Raw genomic sequence first — 23994 nt, 5'->3', positions numbered from 1 at the left:
AATTTAGAGCATCCCAGAATTTAGTAAAGATTTTTAAAGAATACAAAAGGAATATCCAAAATATAGTGGTAACATTAAGAAATGTGTAATATTTCTCCTGTACGTTTGCTGAAAATACTTCCCCTATCCACAGGGCAAAGCAGCACTTGCTCAATGTGTCTCAATTATAACTTTAATTTTGTGCAAAAAAATTTCCTTCTTGGTCTTGGTAAGATCACTCATGACCAGGCTTGAAGTGTAATCCCTAACAACAGGATTCCATTTCTGTTTTTCCTGTTTAGCTCTCAATACCAAAGACATAAACAGTTTTGCCAAGTGCACTGGACAGACCTCAATTGCTCTGGACTGTGACAGTCCTCTCTTCTATCCTGCTTATAAAACACATACAATTTCCTGGGTTAAAGTAGATTTTAGATCTTTATTGGTCTAAATAAAACAGTATGAAACATTTTTGCAGCACATCCTGGTTTCCCCGCAGAAGGCAGGAGCCCCTAGCTGGCTGCAGGGGCTGCAGTCTTCTGGCACAGGCGAGCCAGCAGCCCAGCCATTTGTAACAGGGAGTTCACACCTTCTGCTATCTTCATGTGGGTGTACCCAATTTCCTGGTGACAGAGACATTGTCAAGCCTGCTGTTTACTCCCCCAGTCTGTGTATATTTTACTAATGACTAAACAGAACATACCCCTTTCTGCTGAAAGACCAGCTTTGAGTCACTTCTACTTCTGAGAATGCATGTACTCCTATAAACCAACTAAAATGCCTTTTGTTTTTTAAATCAAAGCCTGTATTTCCCCATTTCCTTTATAAGAAGCAAGGTGCCTGCATATGAGGACAGGTTTCAAATATGAAGAGTGATTCCATAACACCAGCTGACTAACAACTCTCTGTTAATTTAATATTTTACTATCTATTGGACAAGAATCAAGTATGCACTTGAAAAACATTTTCAAGGAGTTATGTGAGGCTTTGAAATAACTAATAAATTCAGCATTACATCTGCTATTAATTTTAGCTGATCACTAAAGTGACTTCTGGCACTTCTGTGGGTGTTGAGATGCTAAACTCCAGGTGACTTCTCACTGACAAACTGATGATGCAGTGAGAAAAAAAGCAGGCATGAATCAAGAAGTACTTTATGCTAATATACAACAAATTTTAAACAGAAACCCCTGAGGCTGCCCCTGATCACATTCTCTTCTTAAACAGGCCCCATCAGGAGCTGAGTGAGTACCAACCTTGATAAATTCCAGTTTCAGATATTCTGGCATTTGATAGGTCTTACACACACGGAAGATATTGCCAATGACATCTTCTGGAGAGTACCCAAGGCGCCACAGGTGGGCAAGAATCTGTGCAGGCAAAAATAATCCCCATTTATCTGCCAGGTGAGTCAAGGATATTCCCTTTGGAACAGCTGTATATCATTGCTGAAACTGCATGTACTGTTTATCAGCTGATTTAACCTCAAGCATCTAGCAATTGATTTCACTACAACTTCCTTTTTTGCTTGTTGGCTTACTTATCTGATCAACTTATCAACTTATCTGATCAAACTCCTGCCCAAAAGGGATTTAGTTTATCAACTCATCTACATGGTATTGCCCTTATCTTAAAAAAAACCACACACTGTGAATTCCCCAAAGCAAACAAAAAATTTTGTAGATAAATAATGCCTGGCTGTACTGAAGACAAGACATGAAAACCAACCTTGTATGCTTCATCAATATTTGCATTTATGCAGTGTTGTATCATTTCCTTCACCAGCAGAGGATGAGGCTCATCACATACCTGTATCCAAGAGAAATATTACACTTAAAATATCAAAAGACTTTGTATTAAACTTCTGGTATTTTCACCAAGTTTCTATGGAGCTGAAGTGCTGAATCAGAGATATTCCATAATACAAACTAAATTTTAAATAATCTGACTTCTGAGATTCTTCTATATTGTGATTCTGTAGTTCTATATGGCAGACTCACATGAAATGAGAACACCCAAGTGATAGATTCCCAAGTTATTACTGAAATTTCTCAGCAGTAATTGGATTTGTGTGCTTTTGGAGAGCTGCAAAGGTCTCAGAAGTGCCATTAGGGATGGCTTTTCAAAAGGCACAAGGGCTACTTAAAGTCTAATGCTGTAACTGCTACATACACAGGGCTGTCTGCAAGCTAGCAAAAAGGCTGATGTGTCCAATGGAATCTCACACAGCCATAGGGATAAACTTCTGGGAAAACTGTTTTCAGCTATTACTGACCTTAAAGACATTTTCACTGTTTATAAAGCCAAATCCAGAGTATGTGGACTGTAAGTTGTTTAATGCCTGTGAAAGAAAAAATAAGATTTTATTTGTTTTCTGAAGTGCTCCACTTCTCACTCCCCTCCTCAGGATGAAATGCACTTCAGGAAATGATGCCAAATAAGCAGTTTGCCATTAAACAACAGAAAAAAAAATCACAAATTTATGCTGATTTTATTTCCTCCCACAAATTTGGTATCCACTTCCCACCAACTCACTTTTAAGGAGCAATTTAAACCCTCACAAAACCAAACAGTTTAGTAACTCTTGGACCACAAGTCATATCCTCCTTTGCTCATTCTCTCCAGAGAAATCCTTGAGAGCTGCAATTCAAAAGTTTAAACAGAAGCCTTTGTTTTACTGTCTTTCTCCTTTTACCTGTCTCATATCACCTTGAGCTGTGAAGATTATGGCTTCTAGTCCATCATCTGTGTATGCTACATCCTCTTTCTCAACAATTTTCAGCAGTCTGGCAAGTATCTGTGCATCTGTCAGCTTGGTGTAACGCAGCACTGCACACCGAGACTGAATGGGTTCTGAGGACAGAGATGTGGCATTAGCTTCTCTCTTTTTCTCAAAAAAACCCACAAACAAACATGTCTTCATTTCAGTTTCCAACAATTCTTTCAAAGAAAAAAGGACATGGAAGCTCCAAGCAGAACATAGCCTCTCCTTAAGCACATTCATTTTTTATGGTCTTTCCCTTGAGCCCAGATGTGCTAATGGAATTTTCCCAGATATGTGGAAATATATACAAAGCTCAGCTTCCTCTGTTCTCCTGGATTTCTCAATATAGATGTTTATCACGTTATTTTTTCAAGAGAAGTCTAAGGTGCAGTGTGTTCACCTATAATCAAACTTAAGACTGTGATTCAGAAATGACAAAAAGGGTTCAATACCCAGTAAAAAATACATCAAACATCCTAAACTGTGGCAGTTGGATGCAGATTAAACCCAAAGCATGAGAAATCTGCTTCTGCAGTCACATATGGCACCATCCATCAAAAATGGCTGCTCAGAGGGTTCCCTGACTACAAAATTAAACTTTTATCTGCTGAAATACAGGTGGCTTGACTTTTCAGAAGCCCCATGTTTTCTTGGAACAATCTGGATCAAGCTATTTCTGGCAGCTGCCTTGGCAGGTAGCCAGCAGTATGGAGAACACAGCAGGAAGCAGCAGCACTTACCTATGATTTTGTCAGAGGCATTGCAGGCCAGTGCAAAACGTGTTGTTTTGGAATAAATCTCCATTGTTCTTCTCAATGCTTGCTGTGCTCCATCTGTCATGCTGAGGGGAGACAAGGAGTTAGGGCAGATTTTGCCCTTCACTCACTCACAGGTGCAGCCTAAAAACTATTTTCCTGTAAGCTTCAGTTTAGTGATATTAAGCTGTGCTTTGATAAACTAAGCAGCTTTTTCTAGTCATGTGAAGAACCACCCTGCAAGGCAGGCAGTCACTGAGGCCTCCATAACATGCAAAATGCCATCCATAACATGCAAAATGAAATCATTAATGCTCTGAAGAGCACTGCTAAGAATATGGAGGAGGAGAATATCCCATTTTCATCCAGTGAAATTCTCTACATGAGCCAAACTCCTTCCAAAGAGGAATCACAGAATCACAAAATGGTTTGGTTGGAAGGGACCTTAAAGCTCATCCAGTTCCAACCCCCTGCCATGGGCAGGGACACCTTCCATGAGATCAGGATGCTCCCAGCCCTGTCCAGCCTGGCCTTGAGCAGTTCCAGGGATGGGGCAACTTTCCAGTAAACTGTTCTGTTCCATACCCAGAGCATTCCATGTCAATATTCATCTCTTTTCAAGCAATGATCTCTTCTTGCTGTGAGCACTCCCATAAGATCCCTGTTCAATCCATATTCATTTCCTACCAAATTATTTTGAACAGCTTGATAGAAACACTCAATACTGTCCAAGGCTGGAGCTCTACAGACAGGAGAGAGGCAGCACATTTTACACAGGAGCTGAGGTCAGGAAAAACCAACATACCTGTCTGCTTCATCAAGGATGATTATTTTGTGCCGACCTTTTGGAAGTGTGACCTTTTGCTGGGCAAACATTTTGATTTTGTTTCTTACAACATCAATGCCTCTGGAACAACAATTCAATTGATTCATGATAAGTTGGGTGAAAACACAGAATAGATTTTTTTTCAGCAGCCACAGCAGCTGAAGTGCTCCTGTTCTACCACTGTTTGGTCCTGCCCCTTCAGCTGTTTCAGCACAACTGCTGTGGAACCATGCTTCAAGCCAGACTGTCCCACTGATCTGATTCAAACACCAACAATTCTTGGTTTTGGGGGTCTTGAAGAAAATAATTTAACAGTAGCAATATAAATATACAGAGCCAGTAACCTTACTTGCAGTACCACCACAAAATGACTTCTGTTTGGCACAAGGGTAATAAATAAACAAAGGCAGAAGCATTTAAGATTGCTTTGCCAGTTCTTCCCACAGCTCCATCCACAGACCCAGCTGTAGCTCAGAAGAGTTTAGGGAAAACATCTGGATAGACTGAATTATATCAACACTGAATTATATCAACACTGAATCATATCAACACAACACAGACATTTTCCTAGAAAGAGTCCATTCAAAGACCTATTTTTATTAAGAAAGGATTTTACTTGTTTGGTCTGTTTACAACAAGAATGTTGTGATTCTGTAGTTCATCTATAAGTGATACTAACAGGGTGGGTAAAGTGCATTGTGTTCAGACAACCCACCAGGAAATGTCAGAATACTTCAGGATGGGTCTGAAGAGAACTTGGGAAATAAAATCAGCCCTTAGTGCCTGATCCTTGGAGTATGGTCAGTGTCTTCTACACACCTCACACCCTGATCCTACATTTCAATCCTCAGCTGCCCTTATAACCCCCATTTCTCTCACTCTGAGCACTGAAGGGTTTGGCTATAAACAACCTGTTCACTTTTCATTCTTAGGATCCTCATGAATGCAGTGGGAAGCTTAACTCCTTCAAATAGATTTGAGACAAAAGTACCATTATGGATTCTGCACTCTATCTGTTTATATTTTCACAGATGAAAGTATCTATAAAGTTTATAAAACATCAAGAAATAATATCTGTGTTGATGAGTGAACACCAAAGACTACCTAACTTTTAATTGGAAAGAATGCACTAAAATAAATTTTAAAGGCTTTACTATAGCATTAAGCCCATCAAACTGGCCTCAGTTTAATGGAAACTTGCTTCTTCATTAAAAACTTGGTAAGGTTTATCCATTCTCACCTGTCATTTGAGGCATTCAGCTCCAGAACAGCATCCTTTAATGCAGGACCAAGCAGAGCACGAGCCAAACACAGGATACTGGTGGTTTTACCTGTTCCTGGAGGGCCCTAAAAACGTGACAGTGCAACAAGTTCTGGTAAATTTAATGAAATTTTTTAAGTTGTGCTCTCTATAAATCTCCTCAGTCATGAAAAAGGCTGCAACAGAGGAACTGCAGAGCAAACATCAGCCTGGAAGCTGTGCCTGAGCTCAGGATCCTGCCCAAACAGAGGAGATAAGCACAGGATGTGTTTCAGCAGGTACCTGAGGTAGATTTAAACTTGTTTCCCTCTGTATTCTGCCAAGAACATTGCTCCAAAACCCCACAACCAACATCTCCCTCACCAGCACACTCAGGCACAAAGCCCATCTGTACTGGAGGCCACCCTGGCTGGATTTCAAATCCAGGCCCAACACTGAAATACAGCACAACACAGCAATACTCACAGCAATTATAATGTTTGGTACATTTCCCTCCTTTGCAAAAACCTAAGAAAGAATGATAAAAAGAAATTATGTAAGAAAATAACATGAACAAATAGTTTCCATTCTATTATTTTTCCTTTCCTATTTTAATTTTTTGAACCTTGCTCTTTCATATTTTTGTTTTTTTTTTTTTAATTGAACTGTTAGAAATCAGCTCCTAGAATAATACAGAAGTATTTAAAAGCACTTAATGCCACAGGTCTTTAGTACTCTTGCCTTTCCTTTGCACCTGTTTAATTATATTCTTAATAGTATAATCTTTCTGTTAACAAATACTGTGTTCACAGATTAATTTGTCATAGAATTATAGAATCCTGGAATAGTTAGAATTTCATGTTGGAGACATTCAGGGAACAATTGATATGGCAAACATTTCTTTTCCAAAAAAACTATTCTATTTCTTTCTGTTGTTATACAAATTATATTTATTAATGGAAACAGTATTATTGTAACAGCTACAAATTCTCTAAACTGCATCAAATGCTTTATTTTAAACATCCCAATTGAAGAAGGCATATTTCCTTACACACCATTCAAATATAATGTAAAATTTGTAAATTTTTAAGTAAATCAGGAAAGTTTCTTCCACATACTCAAGCACAGATGTAAAAATACAATACAAATGTGGACCTACACAGAAATATGTTTTTATAGATAACCTGTAAAAAGGTACAGGGACAGCTACACACCTCCAACCTGCTCACAGTATCTTCATTTCCAACTATTTCAGACAGTTTCATGGGTCTGTATTTTTCCACCCTGTAAAAGTAAAACCCCACACACTTCACCACATCTCATAACACTTTAATTGAACTTTAAAGTGATGGACAAGGAGGATTATGCTAAGAGAGCACGGGACAAAGATGGCTGGACATTGAGTTCAGTGCAAGTGCTGCAGGGTGTCTGTCATTGCTAAGCACAGCACTAATCATTGACTCAGAGAACCCCAGAATGGTTTGGGTTGGAAGGGACCTTAAAATGTGAAAAATGTGTATTTTATGATTGGCTTTTCGCAAATATTAAAATGAATATTATATGTGTTATGTTAGAAAGTTATGCTGCATTAATTTTCTTAAGTAGTGTGTTAGATATAGTTTTAGCTTATAACATAATGTTAAAATAGAAACTATGCTATGTAAGATGCCAAGGTAGCAGCCACACCTAAATCTTTCAGGGAAAAACAATTTATTGTTCCCTTATCGAGTTCTTCCCACCTTGCTCAGCCCTGAAGATGCTGTCAGGATTAGGAGGAAGAAGCTGACATTGACCAGAGAGAATCCTGTGTTTGAATGGAATTTATGCATCATGCATGAGATGTATGAATATGCAACAGGCTGTTGCTTTTAAGGGTTAATCCTCTGTTAACGTGGGTCCTTTTTTGGGGCTTATTTTGCCCAGAAAAATTACCTGGACCATCCGTAACTCTTTGTTTCTATTGTCTCATATTGTCCTGAATCCTAATTGTCCAAATTTTTATTACTCTAATTATATTACTATTTTTATAACCATTTTATTACTATTAAGTTTTTTTAAAAAAGTGATTGGCGTTTTTCACAAGCCCATCTCATTCCACCACCTTCCACTGTCCCAGGCTGCTCCAGGTCCAGCCTGGCCTTGAACACTTCCAAGGATGGGGCAGCCACAACTGCTCTGGGCAACCTGTCCAGGGCCTCGGCACCCTGAAAGGTTTTACTTCCATTGGTACAAAAAAGCAAAAGGAGGGAAAAAAATGCTCAGCTCGAACAGGAATTCGGTGCCACAGCCTGAGGGGAGAAGCCACCCTGTGTTGTCCCATGGTCAGCACAGTGCAGGGCTGACCTTCTCTGTGTCACAAGGAAATGGGATTTCCTTCCCATTTGTTTCCAATGGTAAACAATGGTGTTTTCTTCACTATTGATTTCTGGAACTGTTCCAGGCCAGGTTAGACATGGCTTGGAGCAGCCTGGTTTAGTGGAAGGTGTCCCTGCCCATGACAGGAGGCTGGAACGAGATGGACCTCTAAGGTCCCTTCCAACCCAAACCATTCTGTGATTCCTGCCTTCCCAGCCCCGGCAACAGACGGGGCAGGTCACAGGGCACAGGCAGAGTCCCGGTTCCCAGCCAGACCGAGGTCCGGCAGCCAGGCGGGCACCGGGGGACAGCGCTGAACACTAGGGTCTGGTCCTGGCCGGCTCCGGCCGCCATGGTCCCCTCAGCCGCCACACCCCCCCGCCTTCCCGCCACCAGCGCCCGCCCTCACCCCATTGGCTCTGCCGCGCAGAGCCCCGCCCCCTTTCCGCTCTGCACCAATGACCGCGCGCCCCGCCCACCCTTCGCCCCGCCCGCTGCCCCATCATGGCGGCTCAGGGCGGCCGCGCTCCCTCACCCGCTGTCCCCGCTCACCAGGGCAGCTCGTAGTGGCCGCTGCCGCCGCCGGGCGCGGCTCCCGCGGGGTCTGTCGGTCCTCGCTTCTCTCCTGCCGACGGCCCGGCCTTCTCCTCCTCCTCCGCCATATCCACCTCCATGGTGGCGCAGCTGTCGCTCACGGCCTGGCTCCCTGTTGTTGCCGCCGCCGTGAGAGGAGGGAGGGCCGCGAGCGGGCCCGCCTCCGGGGCGGGCTGGGGGAGGCAGCCGGGATTTGGCTCCGCGGCCGGGTTTTGCGCTCTGCGGCCGGGGTGAGCGCTCTCCGGCCTGGATCTACGCTCTCCAGCCGGTCTCCAGCTTCTGTGGCTGCTCAGTGAGGCGGGGAGGCGGCAGCCCAAGCCCGTGATGGCCGTGCCGGGCCATAGTGCCGGCCTGTGGGTGAGGGGAGGCCGCTCGCAGCACGGCTGTGTGGGCTTGTACTCGTCCGTTTGGACTCGCTGGGCTTCCTACCATACTGAGTGTTAAGATAATAACAACAACAATTAATCAATAACGTGTTTGTATTTTTTCAGGGGTCTAAAACTTTGCTTTTTCTATCTACGTCTATTTACACACACACACACACACACACACACCCCCCCCCGCCAATGAAAACAACAGAAGATGCATTGCAAAACATTGTAAGCAGTTATGTTATAGTTGGGAGATGATTCTGTCTCTATTTATTGAACACTTATAATGTATACAGGGATTGCCTAGGGAAGCTCTGGCTGCCCTATTCCTGGAAGTGTTCAAGGACAGCTTGGATGGGCTTGGAGCAATCCTGTCTGCTGGAAAGTGTCCCCATGGCAGGGGGTGGAATGAAATGAGCTTTAAGATCCTTTCCAACCCAAACCATTCTGAGATTCTATGATTCTAAATGTTCTTTTCCAGGTTAAGTAAAGGTGGCTCATCCACCTAAGTCAAGACTTTTTATTTTTCTTAATTTATAATTTTGATGAGATGGTACCAAGCTCATTGGTGCCCCTGCGTGCAACCAGACCCTGACAGAGAACTGGGTTGTTGTTTCCATAGCATTAGAATTTGGAAATCAGTACAGATTTTCAACCTCAGTAGTTACTGGGGCCTTGGTACATCTTCCAGCTCTGTTTATGCTCCACATAATTAATGACATTTGTGTTAGCTCAGTGCACAGAGCATCTGTCCTTCAGTCTGGGCCCTGATTCCTTGAGAAGTGTTTCTAATTTAAGATTGGTGTGAGGCAGGAACTCAGAACTGACCATATTTGCAGCTCAGTGTGAGCAGTGATGCTCCTCTGAGGGAGTAACTTCCTCTTACTCATCACAACATTTGTATTCCTGTGTTTCTGTCAGTGCCTCTTACTGGTATTTTGAGGCTGACATATGAGCATTTGCTTTCAGCCTGTAAAACTGGGTCTGCCCATGGCCTGACAGTGATGGAGTTTAATGAGTTTCTCCTGAGACTCTAAAACTCTGGAGGGTGAAGTTTCTGTTTGGCAAAGTACAGTCTCATATCTGAGTTTTTATGGTAAGTGCTTTAATCTTGTTTTGCACATTGTTGTTGTTAATAGCTGTAGTAGTTCCTAGCGGTTGTGGGATAACTGTTGTGTAAGGGTAAAATTGGAATTGTTCTGCACCCTTCATATGCCTGAGTTAACATCACCAGTGGATTGACCACCTCCAGTGGAGGAAAAGAAGATAATTAAATAACACCACAATTATATGGTATTTGAAGGGGAGAATTGGGTTTTTTTGTTGATTTTTTTTTTTTTTTTGTATTTGGACTGATCATTCCTGTAATTCTCAAACTCACTCTGTTACTCCTGTCTTTACATTTCATTTTCTGCAGTGCTCATCAGAACCCAACACGAAACAGTGAAATACTGCTGGTCATAACAGCCTGTCAGTGCAGCACCCTGGGTATGCTTTGATTTCTTGCCAAATTAAACAGGAGTTCTGCTCTTAGGAAGTACCAGTTTCTAGATAAGCTATCACTTTCCTGGCCAGCATTAATTCTACCACTCTGTGTGTGGAATTGCTGCTGATAAGCACTCACAGGACAATAAGCAAGGCTAATGATAAGGATTGTTGCAGAGAGCCTGATGACAGATTGGGTGATATGTTCCTGCTAACAGTTGAAATGTGGTTTTGAGCATGGTCTCCTAAAGAGCTGCAGCCCTGGCGTGGGCAGGAGCTCTCACAGTGGTTTATCAAACACAGAACAAGTATTTATTGAAGGCACAACAATATTGCTAGGGATAGGTGTACAGGCACATGTGAGCTGAAAGCTTGAAAACCCATCATATCCCAAAATCCAAACAGTTCTTATTGTAGTCTGGCAGTTGAGATCACAGGATACATCCAGAGTGAAATGAATTCCAAATTCAGTGCTGAAATAGCAGAACTTTTGATGTGTGATCAGCAATGCCTAAATACACGTGTATGCAGATGTACTGTGTTATCCTGAAAGGAGAATACTCCTGAATTTAAGATGATCCTTTCAGAGCTTTCTCCCTCACACCCCAAAAGATGTACAGAACAGCTTACTAAGTACTCATAATCAGCACAGAGTACAGAGAAAGGCTTTTTGCTGATGGTTTATTCATCAGTGGGAGTGATCCTCTTCAGTCTATTCAAACAGCATCTATTACTAGCAGTGGAGATCCCCATCAGAGAAATAAATCATGATCTTGGCACAGCAGCAAGGAAGTCCCAGCTGCAAATTCTTGAGGTGTTTGGAACAGGACTACTACAGATCATATGGAAGCTCCTCTCAGACCAGCTCCAGTCCCCATGGGGAAACTGAAGCCCAGCACAACATATTTTGTCAGAGAGTTGGGTAAATGCAGAAGTTGTGGCTAAAGAATTGCTGCTTTGCATGCTATGGTTGGTGAAAGTGAGGGGGGCTTGTTTGGAGTTTGAACAACAAATTGAAATTAGAACACGCTAAAAGTGAGGCAGTAGCTGAAGACAGTGAAAAGCAAGAGTGAGGGTGATGTGAGGTGTAAAACCCAGAAAGCAATAGAAATAAAGCATGAGAGGAAACTAACTTCAGGCAATTGTTAACAAAAAGCATGGATCTGTAAATTCAGTAATAAAAATTTCTTACGTGCAGTGGTTTGGGGAGGGAGGGGAGAACCATTTACCATTCAAGGCTATTTTGCTTTTGGGTTAAATCTGTAAGTTCAGCTGACTGTTGCTGTTAGGGCTAACACTCATGCATGTTATACTGCAGGTGTACAAGGCCAGGGGCTGAGACCTTGAGATGCAGTAGTGAGAGAAGTGCAGAGTTCCTTGGGCTGTGCATCGCTGGCCCCACTGCTGCAGTTCCAGCTCCAGCTGCAGCTGCTGCAGTTTGACAGCCACAGGTGGGTGACAGAGCTCAGATCACCTCACTGCCAGGGCCTGTGCACTCTGCAGTCCCCTTGCAGGCTGTTCCCTCTCTGCCCTCTCTCACACAGCTGGGCTGGAGACAGGGGAATGAATTCTCGTAGTACCAACCTTTTCATCTTGTGCTCACTGAGGCTGAAAGCAGAGAGCAGAGCTAGAACAAGTAGTGGGAGTGAAAGTAATGGTGGGGCTGTTAGAAGGGAGGCTGGGCTGGTGCTTCATGAACTGGGGCATCACCACATTAGGAGTTCCTGGGCCTGACGTGTCTGCACCCAAGACTGACAGGGGCCCTGATTCCTGTGCTTGAGCTCTGGAGCAAACTGGGACAATGCTGTCAGCATATACAGGTATTAACTTGTTCTTGTAGCATCATGTCCATTCTTCATGTGTTTATCCATACAATGGCCCTGGGGGTACAGCTGTGCTGAGCTAATTTTATGGGTACCCTTGAAAATCTCTTGCTAAGTGTAATGCCTGAGGTCCCACATTTATTTCCCTTTTTATTTCCCCCATCCACTGCCTCATCCTTCCTCTTGTGCATCTCCAAGAGCTGCAGAGCAACAGCAGCTCACCAGCACACTCTGACTAAATACAAAGTGACACCTGAGCACTTTTACTTGCAGCATCTCATTGTTTTTTACATTTTCATTAATTACTTTAAATCTCTTTTTTAATGCTGCCACACAAAATTTTAAGCAGCGTGCCACCAACATCTGCAGTTAGGAAATTCATAGTGCTGGAACTGAGGCAGGGCACAGGTCATGGTGACAGAGCAGTGGAAAGATTAAGTTCAGCTTATTGCTTCTGGGAGACTCTAAAGTTGCACATCTGTACAATTGGTTTCTGAAAATATTTACAAGAATGGGTTTTAAGTGCTGTTTTAAGCCAGAGAAGCTTTATTATGATTTTTCTGCATGTGTTGAGGCATTTCTCCAGAGCTTTACACAAGGTTACAAGAAAAGGATGCAGCAGCAGTGACCAGCCAGTCCTACTCTCCTGCCCTTTGGGTGCTTAAGACTGAAAATGTGACTGAGAGTTCCTTTCTTTTTCTCCTGTAAGCACATAATAGAGAGCACCGAGTGTCCAGCCCAACTCCAGCTGCATGGTTACAGCTTTAGTCAGTAGAGGGAGTATGGAAACCTGGGTTAAAGGCACACAGGTCACCCATGACATCCAGGAGAATTGACTTTCTCCTAGAATTCCTCTTTGGTCTGCAAACCAGGTGAATTCTCTACACATACATTGTTCCTAGATGCCAAAATGCAGCTGTTGGCTCCTAACACGGTCAATGAAGCTGAAAGTGCAGAAGAGGGGAATGATCTTTTGTGCTTGCCGTGCTTTTCTTCTGGTGCAGCCTCACTGGGAGCACCTGCAGCTGGGGCTGGTGTGGAGCATCACCTTTCCTCCTGTGTGTCAGGATCTTATGTCACCATTAGATTAGTGCAGCAGGGTTCTGTTTGCCTCCAGGGAGGACACAGCCTTCACCTTTTCACTGAGGAAGCTGAGAAAGTGGCTCTGTGCATGACTCACTGCCAAATGTCAATGTTGCAATGAGCATCCTGCAGAGCAAGTGCTTGCTGGGGCTCCCTTGTGCAAGGGGAAGGATCTTAAAGAAGAAGAAGGAACCTGATGGATCTGTGAGCTTTCTGCTTGAAGACTCAGCCCCAAGCTGGTGCAGAACCAGAGGAATGATTTGGGGGCTCTGATTGGTACAATGCAAGAGTTTGAAATGGAGGTAGGCAATATGGGTGGTTCATCCATTCTTTTACCAGTGTGCCACTCACTTTGTGTTTTCAGATTTAACACTTGGTCTCTGTTTCTCATAAAAATGGGAATGTGGACTGGCTTGATTTATGTTTACCAGAAACTTCAAAAGAAATTTGCAACAAATCTGATAGAAAGTGAATTGTACTTTTTAATGTTACAAAGTAACATTATTCAAGTATTATTCAAGTCAAGTATTGCTTGACTTTTGGTCAGAGACCATGTAGCCATGATAAAGCACAGTGCTGCCAGAGTGCATCCAGCATTTGTACTTTCTGTGCTCATTCCTTGCATTAGCAGTCTGAGAACATTCTCCCCTGACTGCCCCTAATTGGTTCTGCATGGCATTATGCAACCTACTTCAGTTCCTCTAGTCTCTAAATGCTGGGCAAAACTTCATCAGAGACCTTGTCTGGCTGAATGCAACAGAATAAATCTTAACATTCATCTGCACTCACTCTGTACATGGCACAGATGGAAATGCAGTATCAATATCAACAGTCCAGGATTTAACTTCCAGTCCAGGCTGTGGAACTCTGGATTCATTCAAGTCTGCAGAGCATGGATTTAGAAGTGTCAGAAGGAAGAGTTGCTGTATTCCAAGGCATCAAGTTCCTAAAGCATAAAGGACGAATTTAGCAAAAGGTCAAGGTAAGGGTCATGATAGAAAATGTGAGAAAAATAACAAAAATAAAAAAGGAGTTATTATCTTCAGATCTCTGCGTGCATTTTTCTGCCTCTCCTCATGTGTGTGGGTTTTTGTGTTGGTTTTTCCTCTTCCTTTCATTCTGACTGCTCTGCTATGACTTATTTCTCATTTTCTCAGCCATACAAGGGATATATTCCGAGGGCTAAAATTCATTAGGCAGTAATTAAAACAATGGAGGAGGCATGTTAATGTAAAACATTTACATTTCTTCTGTAGTTTTCTAGAAATAACTCTTCTGCATGTGTCATCTCTTAGAAAGTCTGTCAGAAAGTAACAAGTAGCATCTTTCTTTCCCTTAAGATTCCAGAATTCAAGCTCAGGCTTCTCAGAAAGTTTTTGTTAGTGTCCTGTGCAAAATAATTAAAGTTCACAACCAGGAAAGGCTCCTGAGGGGAGGCACAGGCAGTGCTGGGTGTTGGGTTTGAGCTGTGAGGGACTGATGGCTGTTCCTGTGCACACAACTGGAGCTGACAAAGGACATCTGCACCTTCACATCATCTCAGGAAAGCAAAGGATTGCAGAGGATTGTTTACTGGTAACAAGGAAATGGAAGAGGGCTGTCTGTCTGTCTGGGAGGAGATCTCTTTTCCCATTAAGGTGCTTATTCTGGGCTCAGGAGTGGTCCTGTTCTAAAAGGCACTTGCAAAACAGTCTTTAGAGTGATGTCATTTTGGGACAGGAGTGAAGCATGGCAAAGTGGGGAGAGGAATTACCCAGAGAACTCAAAGTAAAAACTTGTGCAAGTGGCTGGGGTAAATATTAAGCTCTCCTAACTAAACCTTGAGGGGATCCCATCATTTAATGCATCTGTGCTGACTGCACATCTTGGATGGCCCCTCTGAGGCAGTGACTCCCTGCAGGATCCCCACTGCAGGACAGCAGCTGAGTGTGTTCCCCTCTGGGTCAGCACACTGACATTCTGGGTGCAGTTTGCCCTTTGGGATCCTCCTTTCTATCCCCTAAATATCATTTGTCCTGGAGATTTCCAGACGTTCTGGGTGCAGTTTGCCCTTTGTGATCTCCTCCCTACCCTGGCAGGAAGGCTGCAGGGAAAGCAGCTTTCATCCTTCCACCCTGCACCCCTGCCCCTCCTCCCTGGTGTCCTGGACACTCGCCAGCCTGTGACCAACTGTCCCCAAGAAATATTTGCTTCCTGTTTTTTTTTGCTTAGACCTCCAGAGGCCTCGTTTTTCATGAATAAAATATGAGCTGTTCTCCTGGAGCCACGAAGGGAGGAAACCACTGCCAGTGGTTTTTATTGCTGTGGTTGCTGATGCCTCTGGCCTCACTGACAAGGAGAACAGAGGAGAGAGGAAAGGGCTCGAGAGTTTTGTCCAGTGGCTGTTTGCAGTGTGAGCTGTGCTGTCTGGAGCCAGCACTGAGGAACAGCTGACTTTGTAATACCTTGTTTCAAGCAGTTTGTAACTAAGGAATTAAAACACTGCAGTTTGAACTGAAATTTTGGATGGCTAATGCTTGGCTTTCAGTCTCTTCCCCACCTTTTTTTTATTATTTGTCCAGATGAATGTAGAGTTGTACAATCTCTTGTCATAGCTGAATCACACTTTGATTTTTCTATGAGTTTCAAGAGTTTATCAAGATTCTTTTGCATTAGCTTAATTTTTCTGGCAGCTCCTCTTGTCTTGGCACTTTGTTCAGATTTAATAGACAGGATATACAAACAATAATATTAAATAATAATGTTTACCCTGTTGGTTACTGTGCTTGAGCTCCTACTTTGAAGACTTAATGGATGAAGTGAAGGGATGTCAAATACTACTTTCTTATGAGTAAATACCAAAAGTATTTACTATGGTTTTTTTTTTTTTCTGGGCTTTAGGAACTATTATCCCCTAAACATCATTTGTCCTGGAGATTTCCAGGCTGCCAAGCAGAGCTTTTCATGTAGATATTTCTTTTGACTGTTATACTGGTACCAGAGCTGAGATCTGAGACTGATTCCCACACCATTTCTGGATCCTCCTTAATAATTCTCCTAAGACAGTCCCTGAATTCAGTACTCATATCAGCTAAGAACAGGTCAGTTTGGTAGATATATTTTTATAATTGTTTCCAAGTCTCTTCTGAGATTTAGCTTTCCAGTTCTGCATGTATGCTTGTCAGTGACATTTTGATAGAAACTTTACCTGAATGGCTAAAAATCTTTCATCCAGCTGGCACATTTACTGTAAAAAAAGATGCTGCCAATATACATGTGGCAAAACTAAACCAGGAAAGTTTGAAATGCCTTGCCCAAGAAGAGAGAAGTTTGGCCTTCATTCCCTATACTGAGCACATTTGACTTCCTCTTTTAATGACTTCAACAATTACATTTGTGCAGGGTTTATGCATATTAATAAGCATGTCCATATGCATGTATTTATTTACATATTTGTACATGCAGGGTATTTGTGTAGGACACTGTATAGGTTTGGTTAAATACAAGTTGACCAATAGCTCAGAAAAAGGTCTTAGATTTTGAAGAATATTAATTTTAATCTCTAGACATGAAATTCAGATTCTTCCACTTGTACAATGGATATTTGGTGATTATTTGGTTATTTTATGCACTTCTTAAATTAAACAAAGTTATTCAAAACATTTACTCAGTATTTAAGTTATTATTAATGTAAAATATGGTTTATTGCTGCACTAGAGGAGGATTCTTAGGCAAGGTGCTTCCCAAGCAGTAGGGCTGTATAAACTCTGTGCTCTAAGTCCTCTGTGACTACACTGTTCTTCAGAGACATCCCTTTTTGTCTGATCAGTGAATTCCTGTTTTAAAACCTCCTGAAATGCCATGGCATAAGGTGATAAAGGTGCTGAAAGGTCACAAAATGTTCCATATTGTCATTAGGGTGAACGTGAGCTGGGCTTGTGCTGTTGCTTTCTCTGCCTTGCAGGGTTCATCTGTTGATGGGTGATACAAACACTGATGCCACCTGCACTGAGCTCTTTCACTGTAGGAGACTTGCTGGAGTGGAATAGAGAAATGCAGAGCTGCAAACACAATCTTTGTTGTAAAATGCATCTACAGCAGCTTTAAAAATGGGATTGATTGTACAGATTATCTGCCAGAAGCTTCACTGGGCTTAACTGTGAGTGGATGGTTTGACCTAATACAAGCAGAATACAGCAAAATCCCCCTCATGAACTTCCCTTGTATCAGTGTAATAATCACAACTGTGCTTAGTAAACCTCATCTCAGAATGGAAATATTACTTACAGAAAATAACCTCAGGGTACAGTGCTACAGCATGTTGTGTGCACACATGCACATCAAGTGAAAGGAGGAACAAGATTCACCTCACCTGGTCTAGATTGTAGATTATAAATCAATTTATTAGAACTGGAATTTTATGGAAATGAATGATTGAAAAGGTAGCTGCCAGAAATAGACTTTATTTCCCCAACACATCAGTCAGTGTAAGCAAGGTATTTGACCTCTTTATGTAGCTGGAAAACAGAGTAGAAGGGAAAAGGATAATTTAAAAATCCTATGCTACAGCAAAGTGGATCTTTATTGAAGAAATGAAGAGTTTAGAAAATAAAAGCTTTTGCTGTCTTTTAATGACATCCCACTGCACCTCAAAAATATAGCACAGGGAAAGGCCTGATCCTGATTAGGGAACTGCACCTGCAAGCCACAGCACAGAGTGCACACTTGCTGTGCAGCTGATTAATCTAATTGATTTCCTGGAGATACTTCCTGTAGGTGGAGTTAAACCTGGATTTATGACTTTTGCTAAATTGGGCCTGGTATTCCTTGTTGAACTCAGCAGGCTGTGAGCACAATGTGCTTCCTAGCACTGGGTGCTTGGAAGAAGTTTCATGGCAATGGTGACAAAATCATCTCTCACTGAGACAAGCTCATACAGGCCAGCTGTGGGATGTGGCTTGTGGAGCTGGGAAGTGATTTTGCAAACTGCTGCTGCAGAGATCAGGGATTCCAGCAGAGCTGGGTGGCAGGAATGTGGGTTGTGGAGCTGGGAAGTGAGTGCAAAGATCAGAGATTCCAGCAGAGCTGGGTGGCAGCATGTCCTTGCTGAGGCCTTGTCTTTGGCAGTCCCCAGGCACATTTCCTGTGAAAACAAATGGCACAACTGTTGTGGGACAGGTCTTGTTTTGTGTGGGAATGATGCCTGCCTCCTGCAAGCCCACACTGGTACAGAAGTATTTCACTCTTCTGTCTGCTCTGGGATATAGGCTCACAAGATTTTTCATACACCTGACACATCTCAAAAGAGCACAGTCCCAAGGCAGCAGTGATGGAGTGAATCCAACAAGGTTCTACTTTCTTTTCATCTGCTGCCCAGATTGACCTGCTTATGTACTTCTAGATCTGCCAGGGACAGAAATTGGCCTTTAAATATAGCAATATTGGGTTTTTGCAATGTGGGGATAGGGAGAGTGAAACTGCTCTGCAAGTTTGAGGTGCTGTTTACAGGGGTTATCTCTCATATCCTCTTTATGTTCTGTGGAAACAACTTCAGGGCTTCAGTCACATCTGCCCTTTGAAGAAGGATCTGCATGAGCAGATTTTGTAAGTGGGGAAATTGTTAGACTTAATTCCTTGACTATTGGGACCTGAAAGTCACAGCAGTGTGTCATTTGCAAGGCAATTCTCTCTGGAAGTGCAATATGGCTTTGTTTTATGACCTTGATGTCATAAAGCATTAATAATCTCTTAAATCTACCCCACTTTTAAACAAAAAACCCCCAACAAGGTACAATCATTTGTTTGGATTTTGGGTTGGTATTTGTAGTCTGCTTAAAAATCACAGCTTTTGGTGTGATACATAGGTGTGAATGCAGGGGGTTTCTCTGCCAAACTTGCCTGGATACAACAAATAAATGAATTTCAGTCTGTTGGGAGGACAGCTGTTTCCATGACATTTTAAGCCCAGTTTGGAAGTATGTTCATCTCTTTTCTTAGCATGCTAAATGGGCATTATATGGCTTAATTTATATTTGTGTTTTGCATACAAAAAAAAAAGGTTCTTTTAATTTCTTATTTGCTTTCTTCAATAAACATCTCAGATAGTAACCTGCTATTTCTGTTCTGTTACCACAAGCATTCTTAGAAGTATTGCAGAGGATGTGAAATGGAAGGTACAGGTGAATTACTGACTGGAACAGGCCAGAAGCCTGTCCAGGCAAACACCCCCTTTGAGAAGCTCACTGTTACCACAGGCTCAAAGAAAAGAGAAACAAACCTCAAGTGTGATATACAACAATCATAAAATCTGTTCAGAGAAGTTTACTTTTTTTCAAGAATTGAGTTGTCTCATACTTTTAAATTTTAATTAGAATTAACATTGTTACTGCTGCAAAATAACTATGCTAATTACCTCTAATATATTCTGGGATTGAATTCCACAGGATAATTTACCTTAATTGTATTTTCCCACTTGTTAGCTTTATATTTGAGGTTTTTTCACTTATTAACTTCACATTTGTTGTATATAATATTGAGCTCATCTGTCAGTACTTAGGGCTGGAACAGAGAAGGCAGCATTAGCTGTTTGAATGTCTGCCTTCCATATTCATTCTGATGAGTTAAAACACTTTACAGATCAGGTTAGTGTCATTGTTTCTATTTTGCTGTTGGGAAAGCAACTGTTGACATGGAGGGAGTTTCCATTTTACAGCAGCAGTAAAATCAAAAAATGGATTAGGATCCAATTCTCATGTGTTGCTGTACAATGCTCTACAGAACACCACACTGGCTGCATTTTGACAGTGATTCTTTCTTACTGGAACATATGTAGTTCATGTAGTGCAATTAATACAATTAAATTGACAGGAAACTGAAGACGTGTGTTCAAGTTCCTGGATCTGGGTTATATCACAGCATTTGACAGCCAAAATCCATGTTATAAAGGATTTTCTGTTATAAACATTCTAAAATGAAAATGAACACCTGGCAAAAGATCAAGCTTTCTCAGCCTTCCTACATCTGTTTTAGTAAGGCTGGGATTTTTGGGAGTCAAGGCTGCCCTTAACTCCTGGCAATCCCTGCAGCAATATCCAGTTGGTGAGTGAGGTCATTTGGGGCATCTTGCTACTCTCCTGTCACGGGACATATTATATGTCCTGCATAAAGAAATAGCCTCCTTTTATAAACCTTTTTATAATATTTCTGCATTAGAAAATTGTTGGGAATTTAGCTGCTAGAAAATGGAAAAGTACAAAACCATGGCTAATTCCAAGTCCTGCACCTGTGCTGATAGCAGTGTCCTTGGGCCTAGCTGTGGTATAATAACAAACAGTGAAAGAGACATGAGAAAAGAGACATGTAACCCCCCTAAGGAATGAGGATGAGTTAATGCTGTAGTTTAACCAATAGATTGCTTGGCTTACAGAATATTCATAAGCTTATTATTTGCTGTATAAGTGTTTGATACTTTCTTCAATAAACTGCACCAGAAGGACCTGAGGGACCGGGACCGGACCGGACCTGAAGGGCCTGTGATGAACCAACTGGTGTCCTGGTCCCCTTCCTTCGACAGAAAATAACCTCTTTTTTAAAAACATTTTCTTTAAACCTTTTACCATCTTGATGAGAACTGAGAGCAGGGATCAGTGGATGGTTCTGCAGTGCTCTCCTGGTGACAGGATAAGAGCCTATTCCATCAGTCCTGAGACATGATGTGCTGAGGGTTTGGGTATTTATGCTCTGCCCATTACTGTGGGCAGTATATTTATTTATATATATATAATTTTTTTTTTTATGCTCTGCCCAGTACTGTGGTATTTAAACTATTCAGCATGGTCTTTGGTTGAAACCTCTCCTTAATTAAAAATATCTATTTTTTGGCAGGAAGCAGGGGGAAGTTAGTTGTTAACAGCTTCCTACCTTATACAGGAAAATTGCTGCTATTCCATACCTCACAAACAGCTCTGGCAGAGCTCATTATTGTGAGATTTACATAACACCCACCACACAAACCTGTTTGGGACCAGCTGGCTGCTTTAGTGACTGGGAATCAGTGGACTGGAGGTGATCCTGCATGGGACTGTGGGCCTTCATGCTCCAATTTTTCTCATCTGCAAGTTGTTACAAAGATTGTTCCTTGTGTGCCTTGGGATCTCCTGGGAAAGCATTCCCTATGTTAAATTACAGAGTCAGAGACTTTTTAAGGATGGTTTTGCTTTTCTGGAGAATTAAAGGCTGAGAAACTGAACTGGATGTTTCAGTGCCCACAGCCACAGCAGCAATCCAAGCCATGTCCAGGCACTGCCTGCTGATGACATTTTAAAATCCTGGCTTAAGTGTCAAAATTGAAGCCTCATTTCCCTCCCTTTCCCCTTTGGTTGTAGGTACTGAAATATTTTTTGAAGTCTTGGACAGAGATAGGAATTTTTCATCCTGGCTCCTGTCCCTCAGCTTTGATCCTCTAACATGCTCCAGTTCATGAAAAGGAAACAGGATTCTCCTGCCTCTCACAGCACATTCTGTAACTCTGCTACAAAACATCTGGTGCTTCTTTTGGGTCTAAAACAATCTTTGTGGCCAGGCCCAAACAACATGGAAACAAACAGCTTTTTTCTTTTTTCTCACAAAGTACAGGGTGGCTCCAGTTTGTTACAGAACTTATTTAATGAGGTCAGAGAACACAATAAATCTTGACACCCCTGGTGACAACAAGAGCTATATAGAGGGGAATAATTTTTTGACATCCAATAAAAAATATTGATCTAGAAGGAATTTTGATTTGCAATGCACAGAGACTGAGCTTGGACAGTTTGTAGGCATGCTCATGATGCTTTGACAAGTGGAAAAATGCAGAGTTGCCCCATTATGGTGGATCTTTGTCTCCCTGGATTTTGGAGGACATATGGAACTATACAGGGAATTATCAGAGGTTTATAAAACAGGCTATGCTTCTCCTAAACAATAGACTATAGGACACTACACTGGGAGCCCTACAGCTGGATTGAATGTGTATAAAGAGAAGTGCAAGAACTGGATGAAGAACATGATACTGCCAGGATCTGGTTACCTGGATTCTGTGTGTTAGAGGGGCCTTTGGACAATAAACTTATCCCTCTCAAATTGGATTCCAAGTCTACAAAATAAGGTGGGTTTTGCTCACCTTTGAGGTCAGGAGGCTTACAAGTCTCCTTTATCTCTGTGCCCGCCTGGGTAAGTGCAATTGGCAGTTGCCCTGATCTTTGAAAATGAACTAAGTAAAGGACAGTGTGCTCTTTAGTCTTGGTTTAGACAAGCAACAAGCTTTAGGGCCTTTAGGGCAATGATGGAGTGGTTACAACAAAGTTCTACTTTCTTTTCATCTGCTGCCCAGATTGATCTGCTTATGTACTTCTAGATCTACCAGTGACAAAAATATAGCAATATGGGGGTTTTTTTTGCAATGTGGGGATAGGGAAAATAAACATAACAGGGAAAATAAATATGTGGTACTGTGCTGGAATGGTTTGTTCACTACTAAACCTCTGGTTTTTTGCTGTGTTGTTCCCTGCCACCCATGAATAAGATGTTATGCTCATTACTGCCAAATCTCCCTTCAGTCTCTCCATGCTCTGATCCTCCTGTATTGCTTTTTTTCAGTCATGCTTAGTTGTAGATACTTGACTCTGAAATGCAGATGTCAACCAACACATTTCTGTCTCAGCTGAATGAACAGCTATATTCACAGATATTATTTCTCCTCTCTATGACTCATTTACTTCATCTGTAAAGAGGAGCTTCATCCTCAGATGAAAGACTGACAATAATCTACTGACTTAATAAAAGAGCAAATTCTCCACTGCCAGTGTGAACTTGCATAGGGTATTTGGACAAACACAGAATTTCAGAAGGTCTTCATTTAATGGATGCTGAATTTCTCTGAACAACCCCTTGCCTTTGGGTTCATGGGCAGGAAACATGAAAATGGCAATATTTCTTCAATCGTACAGCATGATCCATCTTATTGTTTTATTTTTCTGTGGAGTGCTGTCCCACATTCCTTGGAATCACTGCTACTGCAGCAAGGTAGTTTACTTTCAAAATGTGGAACAACAGGAATGAGGCTCTGTTAATGATTAAATTATACTGATGGTTGGAGTAAATTTAAGTAACAGCTAATGCACTAATTTCGGTATAGGAAACACACTAAAAAAGCAGTAGGAGCTCCTCTTGATCTTCATAATTAATGAGAACTGCCATGATCCTTCAACATATTTCTACCCACACTTCCTTTTATGTTAAGAAATAGACAGGAACTCACAGAAGTCAACTGTAGAAAGCCTTTCCCAAAGCTGTTTCCAGCATAATGCACAAGCCACGTGTGTTCCCCTAAAGGGTCCTGGAGCCAGACCTTGCCCATATTAAATCCTGGCCAAAAGTCTCATTTCTTGCAGTGAAACAGAACAAAGTGAGGCCTTCAGACAAGAGTGCACCCAGCACACACCTCTGAGCTGTGTGTACCCAAATAAGCTCCATCAGCTGTGCTGAGTGTTCCTGGAAGGGAGATGAGTGGGATTCTCATCACTTAACTTTAAACATCTCATTTGGCTAGTTCTCAAATATCTCTTTAATTCATGGATGGAGGAGAGCATCATTAGAGAGCAGTTCATCCATTTTAGGTGCCTGCAGTACAATAAGGGCAATTCTACCCCAGAGTCTGTTCCTCTGCACTCATTATATAGAAAGCCTAGAGAGTTGGCTGGG

At 42.0% G+C, this 23994-nt stretch overlaps 2 protein-coding genes across 2 annotated transcripts in view; one reads left to right on the top strand and one right to left on the bottom strand.

The window, feature by feature from the left end:
* Window positions 1–404: 404 nt before the first annotated feature.
* Window positions 405–8665, bottom strand: RFC2 (replication factor C subunit 2). The gene is made up of 11 exons (XM_064729175.1): window positions 8472–8665; window positions 6779–6848; window positions 6051–6092; window positions 5565–5671; window positions 4304–4405; window positions 3484–3584; window positions 2675–2832; window positions 2255–2320; window positions 1708–1788; window positions 1236–1349; window positions 405–602 (listed from the first exon to the last, which is right to left on the bottom strand). Exons 1-11 carry the CDS (start codon window positions 8591–8593, stop codon window positions 492–494), a joined length of 1074 nt encoding a protein of 357 aa, XP_064585245.1. The 5' UTR covers window positions 8594–8665; the 3' UTR covers window positions 405–491.
* A 5336-nt stretch (window positions 8666–14001) lies between these two features.
* CLIP2 (CAP-Gly domain containing linker protein 2) overlaps window positions 14002–23994 on the top strand; it is a 96237-nt gene continuing 86244 nt past the window's right edge. The window contains exon 1 of the mRNA XM_064728950.1: window positions 14002–14257. The gene's annotated coding sequence lies outside the window, so the exon portion shown is untranslated. The remainder of the gene's footprint in view (window positions 14258–23994) is intronic.

The sequence above is a fragment of the Zonotrichia leucophrys genome, chromosome 19 (assembly GCF_028769735.1).
Source record: "Zonotrichia leucophrys gambelii isolate GWCS_2022_RI chromosome 19, RI_Zleu_2.0, whole genome shotgun sequence".
Taxonomy (NCBI): Eukaryota; Metazoa; Chordata; class Aves; order Passeriformes; family Passerellidae; genus Zonotrichia; species Zonotrichia leucophrys.
The sequence above is the reverse complement of the archived record's forward strand: the minus strand, read 5'-3'. Positions and strand labels throughout refer to the sequence as shown.